Here is an 11,337-nt window from a genome sequence, read left to right as displayed (position 1 = left end):
CTTTGTAATGTTAAACATTCCGTTTAAGCTCACTGAGTATCTGTCATTTCAGCTGTCTCTGTAGATTGTTCCAATTATATCATTGTACACAGCAAAGGGATGACAATGTTTTCTGTGGAGATCACAGGGCCCATGGGTGTCACTCCATTTACAGGAAAGAACCCAGTTTCAGCCCCTTTAAGATCATCCTTCAAACCTGAGCCAACATTTAACAATCATTCCTAATATCTCTTTCTTTGGCTATGTGTACATTTCTGTTTGATTACATTCCTGTGAAGCGCCTTGGGACATTTTTCTTAATGCTATTGAATATAAATACATGTTGCTTAACACTTCTTCCCCAACTTCCTCCTATCCTCTACTAAAAATACTGACTTGTTAAGTCTTTTAAAAAATTTATTAGTAGGCTTACATTAATGCTGCAATGAAGTTACTGCGAAAATCTCCCAGTCGCCACACTCCGGTGTCTGTTCGCGTACACTGAGGGAGAATTCAGTATGGCCAACGTACCTAACCAGCACATCTTTCAGACTGTGGGAGGAAACAGGAGCACCCTGAGGAAACCCACGCCGAGGGGGGGGGGAACGTGCAGACTCCACACCAACAGTGACCCAAGCCACGAATCAAACCCAAGTCACTGTTGTGAGGCAGCAGTGCTAACCACTGTGCCACCATGCCGCCCACTGTCTGTATGATTCCACGAGTAATGACAATCAGAACTGGCCATTTTATTCATTAAACAGACAGCAACTGTTGGAAAACTATTCCACCAGGCAAGGCATCGCAGTCTTTAAATTCATTCTTGGGATGAGGATGCCATAATAGCATTTATTGCCTGTCCCTAATTGCCCATGAGAAGGATGTGACATTGTGCCATCTATTGAACCAGTGCAGTCCATCTTGTGTCAGTACAATCACAGCACTGTTAGGGAGTTCCAGGATTTTGTCTCCATGGTAATGAAAGGAGACAATATCATTCCATGTTGGTGTTTGACTTGAAGCCAATCGTGCAAGTGATGGTGTTCCCATGTGCCTGCTGCTCTTGTTCTTGGTACAGTAAGAAGTCTCACAACACCAGATTAAAGTCCAACAGGTTTATTTGGTAGCAAATAGACCTGATGGACTTTAACCTGGTGTTGTAAGACTTCTTACTGTGCTTACCCTAGTCCAATGCTGGCATCTCCATATCTTGTTCTTGGTGGCAGAGGTAGCTGGTTTGGAATGTGCTGTTAAAGAAGGCTTGGCGAGTTGCTGTTGTGCAACTTGTTGCCACTGTGTGTCGGTGGTGGAGGAAGTGAATGTTTAAAGTGGTGGATAGGGTGCTGATCAAGCGGGCTGCTTTGTCCTGGATGGTGTTGAGCTTCTTGAGTGTTGTTGGAACTGCAGCCATCCAGGCAAATGGGGAATATTCCATCACACTCCTGACTTGCGCCTTGTAGATGGTGGACAGGTGAATTACTCTGCACAGAATTCCCAGCCTCTGACCTGCTGACCTCACCTGATTCCATCCGTACATTTTCCAGCAAGAAGGATCATTGGATGATGAACGGAAGTGGGAAAGCCTGCATGAGTCTTCTCCTCAACTAGCTCTGGATGTTGAGACCAACTTCCGACCTTCAATACCACTTGATTTGTTGGTTAACCCATCGGGGAGCAGCAACGGAAGTGGGACATTCCGAGTGTGCAGTGGAACACATCAGGGCAACTAAAAATAAAAAAAGAACTCGCAGCGTCACTGGTCGAAGTCTTTTATGTTAACCTTGCACCTTTAACTCAGAGAATTCCACCACATTCTGAAGGTCAAACAGCATTGACTGATCGAGGTGATTCTACAAACGGGTGAACTATAATAACTCATTCACATAAATCTTTCCCCCCCGAAGCGAGACTAATTGTACTCGAGTGCTCACTCTATCACATTACCAGCCGGGCAGGGTAGGAACCTGTTTCGGCACCTGTCGGTCAGGTGGCTTCTGAACGGGTTTGTACAGAGTGTACAGTGTGAAATTAACTGCTATCCGGATTCACACGGACTGCACAAGCTTATTCCACGTTCCCCCCCACGTTATAACCCAATGTTGCATTAATCACACAGGTCGCTTCTTTGCATAGAGAGGAACATTGATTACATCAGAATTTTTTTTGTTTATAGACTAGCACATTCCAATTGTGGTATTGTATCTGTCTCTGCTACACAGACTGTAACGTAATTGGAAAACACAATTATTCAACTTTGAACCAAGTTGCCGTGGAAAGTATTGAAACATGACGAGCTTGTGATTCAAGCGGATTATGAATGTGCCTCTTCCACCTCCTCCCCCCGCCAATTTCTCAGCCGGCCGATTGAGTTGGGGATATTTTGCAGTAATTCGGTGTAGAATATCATTTCCTCTTCAATATGCAGACTCCACCTCCCCGGCTCGACCAATGGCAAAAACCTAAAGTTGAATAAATTAGCCAAATATCCATCTGCCGATTAGTCGGATGACTGAAAATATCTACTTAAAAAGCCAGCTGCAGGGACCTGAGTGTGCAAAGCAATTGTCACAAGGTGGCTGGAGAAGTTTTCAACTAACTCGCAGGGGGTGAAGTAGCTTTTCTTTTAAAGATCAGTTCAGGGGTCGGGGTTGATTCCATTGCATTGATTAAACAGTACCAAAAAAACCCCTCTTAAAAGCCACCTTTGCAAAGCACACTCCAACATTAGTGCGGTGTCTGAATGAAGGCGATGACTAGCTTCACGTTGTGTATCAACCTGCTATCTCTGTTATCTATCGGCTTCTCAGTGAGAGATTCCAAGGACGCAGCCACTGCTGGTAAGACTACATTTTAAAGTTATTATTAAGTGCCGTGCAGATTTTTAAATCCCGTGGTTGAACAATGACAGCGTTGGAAACTTTTCCTGGAGCAACCTTTCAAGTTTTTGACTTTTGACATTTCTGCATCCCCCCCGCCCCCCCCGCCGCTCTCCCCAGGTCTCCCAATCTTCTGTGTATCATATGCCCACTTCATATCATGTACTCCTTTCAATCCCGGGTCCTGCCCGCGTTCTGGGGTTTTTAAAATCCAGATTTATCTTTTTATTTTTAAAAAAGTTATACAAAATATAATAGAACAGGTTTCCCCCCTGAATTGAATGGCGTTCTTCTGGGTGGGGGGTGTTTCACTGATCATAGGCTCAGAACTTTAATATACTTATGTTTGGAAATTGCCACAGCAGAGATCCCGGGTGTGTAGCGGGTGGATTGCTGCACAGGTAGCGCTTGAAATGAAATGTCCTGATAGTTCCTGAACATCAGGTTCCTCGAAAATATCTCCCTGCGCCTTTATCAAAAGGTACAGCAATGTTTGAGTTGCACTATCTTTCAGACATGGGTAGTTTGACCAGAAAGACAGAGGCACTCGCCTCATGAATACCTTGCTAATTGCTTATCTCTGCTGCCCTCATGCCTGAACGGCTGAGGTTTAAATCGAAGTTTGGAAACTGTACAACCAAAAATTAAGGTTATATATATAAAAAAAAGATAAAATGGCCAGCAAATGGAACAAACTCCAGCTCATTTACAAAGTAACTGTACAGAAATAATTCACATTAAATTAGAAAAGTCAAGTTTATGAAGAAAAACAGACGAGAGGGAGAAGAAACTGGGGGAAAGGGAGAGATGCCGAGAACAGCTTCCGAGTTAACAGACAATCCCCACAGTACTGAAGGAGGCCATTCGGCCCATCGAACCTGTACCGACGACAATCCCACTCTACCCCTTAACTCCACATTTGGGGAGTTGGGGCGGAAATGATCAGGCTGGCAGTTTGAGACTTAGTCTGAAAATGTTGCCCGCTGGAATTGTTTAGGAACCGTTAGAAAATATCAGCAGGTAAATGAGTTAATTTTCCAAAGGAGAGATTTTAAACAGTTTTACAACAGCGACCACATCTCACAAAGTACTTCATTAGCTGTGAAGCGCTTTGGGGTATTCTGAAAACGGGTAAGAACAAATCTTTCTTAATACAATTATATGGCACATTAAATACTGGAGATAATTTCAAACGCACCCCCATGATGTTAGGGTGAAGGTTTGGTAGGGGTTTAAAAATGCTTTATTTTATTGCGAGGTGACAGTATCAGTGTCCTGCTCTGGAGAGGTCGGGCAGTTCAGTTTGATATTGGGATTCTGAGTTAAATTTCATACCGGCCGGCGGTGTTTCCCAAGACAGCCTCCCTTTAATCAGCTTCCCGCCTTTTTCACCGCGATCTTTGCCTTCTTCCCCACAATGTGATAAACCTCCACACCCCCATCCCAACTCCCGAACTTTTCCCTCCCTCCTCGCTGCTACCCCTGTGCTTACTAAAGCCAATCGCCCCTGATTGTCAGGGACTGCCCCCCAATAGTTTTACGACCTTGGAGTTCAGAGAAAGTGCACAGGGGCTGGGACAGAGCTCTCTAATGTCACATGCCAACTTGGCATAGAGCAAAATTGCACACCAACTCTGTTGCATAGGACTCAGATGGCCACAGAAATCCCGAACTGGATCCAGAACAGCCCACTGCGCCTGCCAAAAATAAAAGAGAAAAATAATCTGATCGACATAAGTCAGGAAAATGGATAATGAGTCAGTAAACTTGCACACAGTGGGCTAGGGCATGGGACCACCCCAACTTGTACAAAACCTTCTGCCAATATGGGCCAAGGGCTCAGCCCCATGACACAACAGTGGTGGTACCCAGGTTGAAAGCTGTGACCACTTCCATGGTAGCTAACACTGTTGTCATGGAAACTCAGGCAGCTGCCATCTTGGGTGGGTGGGGGGGGGGTGGGGGGGTGGGAGGGCGGCGGTGTGTTGACAAGGGCGTACAGTATGTCGTATCACTCCCACACTCTAGAACCGAGAGTGATATTAGCTTCATGAATGAGGCAGTCGCTATTTCCTCTCAGGACATGCACATTTGTGACCCCCACTACTCACTCAGCCCTTGTTAGTCCATACAGCTAGCTGGATCAGACATGTCCTGACTCGTGCAGATGTTGCAGTCAGGCCTTCAAGGTCGGCACTTTCTCAAGGTCACGGCCATCCAAGGTGTCCTCAATGGAAGCTCAGCAATCTTCCACTTCCCAAACTGTAGCCACTGGGGAAAAACTTCATTGGAATATTGGGAGAAATAAACCAGCTTTCCCCAAAACCTTGTTCTGGAATAGTGTCATTGTTTCTGTTAACTGTTGGATACAAATAGAATTCAGTTGTTGGATAAATTAACCTTTTGTTTTGGATTTAGTTTGTAGTGAGTTGAGGGGAAGACTTACCAAGCTGGACAGAAGAAAGGCTAAGGATGGTGATGATAAGGATTGTGGGATTGTTGGTGTAATGGGGGTTTGGTTCATGTGAGGCATTCTGATCAACTGCTCTTTGAGAGTTCTCGCAACTGGAGATGCCAGTAACCCATAATTTTCATGCAGCTCCTCATCCCCCTCCGCTGCCTACTCTTGTTCCACCTCCCACTCACCTCTTGCTGTCCAGGTGATGGTGCACAGTGCCCTTCTCCTTCATCTTCTCTGAGTTACTCCTGCTCTCTCCCCTTTTTCATGTTGCCCCCCTCCTCCTCCAGCCCAAAGGTCTACACATAACGGCAGTAAAACTGTTGAGAAGGCAGCCAAAATATTGGAAAAAGCCTAGAGAATAATCCTCCCAGCGGTCGGAATGAAGCTTGCATAGTCAGAAAACAATCCAAAAGCAAATAGAAGTTGGCCTCAACCTAACTTGTCAGTGGCAGGTTAGCTCTTTAAAGAGCATTGTTCGTGTGGCCAGTCTGATGCTGGGGCAGGCCAACATCAGGCAAAAGCCCCAGCAACAAGTTTAAGGAGCCGAATTTGATTGTTTCAGCTATAATTTGAAATTGTCTGGGAGGTGCCTGGATACCTGGAGCAGCCTAGTCCAGTATCCGAGGCAGTATGTTTCCAGTGCGTGCGTGTAGTCCAACCACCACACTGGACGCTTAGGAATTTGTCACATACCAGAAAAGCTGGTTCAGCTCTAACAATATTCCAGGCACTGAGTTTAATGTTAAACCATTCTACCAGCAAGATCAGCTGGAAAGTTTCAAACCTAAGCATCCATAACATTTTTATGCCTTTTAAGATTCTACTTTTAACCAATGCAAAAGCCTCAATGAAACCTCTACAGCTTAAAGTCCAAACTGAGCTCATCTTCAGAGCTGAGGCCATTGCTCCCACACCTTAATGTTTAACCAGCATGTAATATTCTGGGAAGCTGAGTAGGTTTCAACAGACTGTTCCATGGTCCTCAACAACCAGACCTCAAACCTTCTAAAAACAAATCACCCTAATGTAGTCCTCTAGTATTTAGCTATAATACCACAAGACCATAAGACATAGGAGCTGAATTAGGCCACTCAGCTCCGTCATTCAATCATGGCTGATATTTTTCTCATCCCCATTCCCCTGCCTTTTCCTCATAACCCCTGATCCCCTTATTAATCAAGAACCTATCTATCTCTGTCGTAAAAACACTCAATGACCTGGCCTCCACAATCTTCTGTGGCAAAGAGTTCCACAGATTCCCCACTCTCTGGCTGAAGAAATTCCTCCTTATCTCTGTTTTAAAGGATCGTCCCTTTAGCCTGAGGTTGTGTCCTCTCATTCTAGTTTTCCTACTAGTGAAAACAACCTCTCCACATCCACTCTATCCAGGCGTCGCAGTATCCTGTAAGTTTCAATAAGATCCCCCCCTCATCCTTCTAAACTCCAAGGAGTACAGACCCAGAGTCCTCAACCATTCCTCATACGACAAGCTCTTCATTCCAGGGATCATTCTTGTCAACCTCCTCTGGACCTTTCCCAAGGCCAGCACATCCTTCTTTAGATACGGGGCCCAAAACTACTCACAATACTCCAATTGGGATCTGACCAGAGCCTTACACAGCCTCAGAAGTACATCCCTACTCTTGTGTTCTTGCCCTCTCAACATGATTGCTAACATTGCACTTGCCTTCCTAACTGCAGATTGAACCTGCACATTAGCCTTAAGGGAATCTTGAACAAGGACTCCCAAATCCCTTCGTGTTTCTGATTTCCTAAGCATTTCCCCACTTAGAAAATAGTCTGTGCCTCCATTCCTCCTTTCAAAGTGCATAACCTCACACTTTTTCACATTGTATTCCATCTGCCACTTCTTTGCCCACTCTCCTAACTTGTCCAAGTCCTTCTGCAGCCCCCCTGCTTCCTCAATACTATCTGTCCCTCTACATATCTTTGCATCATCTGCAAACTTAGCAACAGCGCCCTCACATCCTTCTTCCAAATTGTTAATGTATATTGTGAAAAGTTGTGGTTAGATACAGACGAAGTACTTTCCAAGAAGGGTGAAAATATAGAGGAACAGAAAACAGGACTCCTTGGATGATGAGGAAGATAGATTAAGATGAAATGAAAAACAGACGTTGTATGATACATGTCGGAAGAATATTTTAAGTTAGAACCAGGTCATATACAATAGATCTACAGGAGGTGATGGTGGTTTGATGGTATTATCACGGGGCTAGTAATCCAGAGACTCTGGGTAATGCTCTGGGGAATAGGGTTCGAATCCCACCTCGGCAGATGGTGAAATTTGAATTAAATAAAAATCTGGAATTAAAAGTCTAATGATGATTGTTTATTGTCATAAAAACCCATCTGGTTCACAAATACCCATTTGGGAAGGAAATCTACTATCCTGGTCCAGCCTACACGTGACTCCATGCCCACAGCAATGTGGTTCTCTCTTAAATGCCCTCTGAAATGGCCCAGCAAGTTGCTCAGTTAGGGATGGACAATAAATGCTGTCCCAGCCAGTGACCCCACATCTCTGAATGAATTTTTTAAAAAATCTGATGGCACACCTCTTTAAGCCATACATTGGGACCTATAGCCCAGGTAAAATGGAACCAAGACTGATAGGAAAAGAACTGTAACAGAACAATGCTTGAAGAGATGCTTCAGATGCAGGCTAGGCACTTTCCAAGAAGGGTGAAAATAAAGAGGAACAGAAAAGAGGTCTCCTTGGATGATGAGGAAGATAGATTAAGATGAAATGAAAAACAGAGGTTGTATGATATATATCGGAAGAATATTTTAAGTGAGAACCAGATCATATACAATAGGTTAAGTTGGAAGGTGAAGAGGAAAATAAAATTGGCAAGGAGAGAATCTGAGAATTGAATGGTAGTCAGCATAAAAGAGAACTCAAAGGTCTTCTCCCAATCTGTAAATACTAAGCAGGTAGTAAGAGATAGAGTGGGTTCTGTAGGATACAAAGAGTGATGCATGCTTAGAGACGCAGGGTCAATAATGGTACCATTATTCAGGAAGGGAAGTAGGGAAAACCAGGAATTTATAGGCTAGTGAGTCTAACTTCAGTGGTAGGGAAATTATTGGAAAAAATTCTGAGTGACAGAATTAACCTCCACTTGGGGAGGCAAGGATTAATCAAGGATAGTCAGCATAGTTTTGTCGAAGGGAGATCATGTCTTACAAATTTGATTGAATTTTTCCAGGAGGGGGCTCGGCATGTAGATGAGGGTAGTGCAGTTCATGTAGTCTACAGTAAGGTGTTTGACAAGGTCCCATATGGGGGACTGATAAAGAAGTTAAGTGCCCATGGGATCCAGGGCAATTTGGCAAACTGGATCCAAAATTGGCTTAGTGGTAGGAGGCAGAGGTTGGTAGTCAAAGGTTGTTTTTGTGACTGGAAGCCTGTGTTCAGTTTGCAGGGATCGGTGCTGGGTTCCTTGTTGTTTGTAGTGTACATTGATGATCTGGACGTGAATGTAGGCAAGTCCGCGTGACACAAAAGTTCATGATGTGTTAAACAGTGGGGAGCAAAGCCTTAGATTACAGGATGATAGAGGCAGAACAGTGAAAAATGGAATTTAACCCTGGAAAGTGTGAGGTAATGCATTGTGAGAGGATTAACAAGGCTAGGGAATATACAATGAATGGTCAGACCCTAGGAAGTACAGAGGATCAGAGGGACCTTGGTGTGTATGTCCATAGATCTCTGAAGACAGCAGGACAGGACAGGTGGTTAAGAAGGCAAATTGAATACTTGCCTTTATTAATTGAGGCACTGAGTATAAGAGCAGGGAGGATATGATGGAGTGTATAAAATGCTGGTTAGGCCACAGCTGGAGTACTGTGCGCAGTTCTGGTTGCCACACTATAGGAAGTGATTGCACTAGAGAAAGTGCAAAGGAGGAAAGTGCAGGATGTTGCCTGGGCTGGAACGTTTAAGCTATTAAGAGAGACTGGATAGGTGGGGTTTTTTTTCCTTGGAGCAGAGAGGGCTGAGGGGGCACCTGATTGAGGTGTATAAGATTATGAAGGGTATGGATGGATGGATAGAAAGGAATCCTTGGCTGAAAACTATTTTCCTCAGATCCCCACTATACCATTTCCTCTTCACTTTAAACCTGTGCCCTCTAGCCTTTACCATGGGGGAAGTGATTCTTACTATCTACCCTATCTATGCCTCTTATAATTTTGTATACTTCTATCAGATTCCGCCTCAGCCTCCTCTGCTCCAGAGAAAACAAACCCAACCTAACCAGTCTCTCCTCATAGTTGAAACTTTCCATCCTGGTAAATCTCCTCTGCACCCTCTCCAGTCCTTCTGATGGTGTGGTTCTCCTTTAAGGTGCTCCTTAAAATCTACTTCTTTGTACCTTTTGTTCTAATGCCTCCTTCTCTGGTTTGCTGTCACTTTTTGTCTGAATACACTTCTGAGAAATGCCTTGGGATTTTTTTGTGTCAGTGGTGCTGTTTATGTGCAAGTTGTTGTTGTAATATTTATCCCATGTGGCCATTTTCTGAATGTGGGGTGTGCTAGCTGAATCTTGTTAACTATGCGAGATCTCAGAGCAGAATCTGGCTGACCTGATAGCGAGATGTATAGAGTACCAGTGCAGGGAATCAGTCCTGGTCGTCAGTTGCAGAATCCAGGTTACTTCTTCCCTAGCCTAGAGAGAGACAGCGTTCACTTGCTGATATCAATTCTAGCAAGTCAGCAAAATCTGAGATCTGACTGTTCTGAAGCTAATTTGTACAATGAGGCATCAGGGTAGCTTCCAAGAAATCGAAATTCTAATTAGCCCTTTCTCATCAAGGCAGTAGTTTCCCTCTATGTGAATCAAGTAGTTTGTAATATTAAAATATGGGAAATAACGCTATGAGTAAATTAATGTGAATCACTGGATGGTTGTGGATACTTGGAAATGGAATGACCCAAATCATACACTGGGCTTGCAAGATAATTTACCAGATGATAATGTTGCTTTTAATAATACATTCTGGAGCTGAATTGGCTGCCAGTTTAAACATGTGCTCGTGCCTGCTCTGACATCTACATGTGGGAATCCAAACAGATGCTCCTTGTCATAGTAATACAGCATCAAGTTTCTCAAGTAGTAACAATGAACTCCACACTCCGGCTCACTCCGGACGAGCAAAACTCTAATCGTAGTTGCCGTACGATCTAGCTTTCTCTCTCCAACACACTGACTCTTACTGCAGTCGGTTTCCCATGGGAGTGGCTGCCCTCTACCATTGACCCAAGTGGAAATTCTTACTGTATGAGTTGGGAAGAGCGTCTGAATACCATTCGACCTTGCGAGGAAGCGCAGTCATGTTGGATTCTGCCTTTTTCCCAATAGCCTGATATGTGAACTTTCCAGCAAAGGCTGTTGAATAATAATGGAGAGTGAGAATCTTGGTTTAATTTTCCCCACTTAAACCTCGAATGAGCGGTAAACTATAGCTTTTTCGCCGGCTGATATTAATTAATTTAAATCTAGAACTTGCTCTGGAGAGAGTGCAGAGCAGGTTTGCCAGGGCTAGAAAAGTGTAGCTATGAGGAGAGATTGGATAGGTTGGGGTTATTGTCTATGAAACAAAGAAGACTGAGGGGTCACTTGATAGAAGTGTGCAACATGATGAGGGTAAGAGTTAGAATGGACAGTATAAACTTGTTTCCCTTGGTGGAGAATTCTAGAACCAGGGGACATAGATTCAAGATAACTGGCAGTAGAGGGGACTTGAGGAAGAACTTTTTTATTCAAAAGGTGGTGGGTGTCTGGAATTTATTGCCTGAGTTGGTGATGGAGGCGGAGACCCTAAACTCTTCTGTGCTGTAACTTTTCTATGGTTCTAACAGTATTGCCCAGTCAAAAGGAAAACTTTTTTTTGTATATACAGTACCATGGTATCGGCTTCTTTCATTCTGTGATGGTGCTTGCCAGTGTTGAGTTGAGAACCCAGATTAATTTGCAATAACAATGGTCCATTGGA

The 11,337-nt window shown here is 44.0% G+C and overlaps 1 protein-coding gene across 1 annotated transcript in view; it reads left to right on the top strand.

The window, feature by feature from the left end:
* Positions 1–2,477: 2,477 nt before the first annotated feature.
* LOC144499790 (endothelial lipase-like) overlaps positions 2,478–11,337 on the top strand; it is a 40,530-nt gene continuing 31,670 nt past the window's right edge. Inside the window, exon 1 of the mRNA XM_078222266.1 lies at positions 2,478–2,816. Within this exon, the coding sequence (XP_078078392.1) occupies positions 2,720–2,816 (97 nt within the window). The 5' untranslated portion in view covers positions 2,478–2,719. The remainder of the gene's footprint in view (positions 2,817–11,337) is intronic.

The sequence above is a fragment of the Mustelus asterias genome, chromosome 1, assembly GCF_964213995.1.
Source record: "Mustelus asterias chromosome 1, sMusAst1.hap1.1, whole genome shotgun sequence".
NCBI lineage: Eukaryota > Metazoa > Chordata > Chondrichthyes > Carcharhiniformes > Triakidae > Mustelus > Mustelus asterias.
The sequence above is the reverse complement of the archived record's forward strand: the minus strand, read 5'-3'. Positions and strand labels throughout refer to the sequence as shown.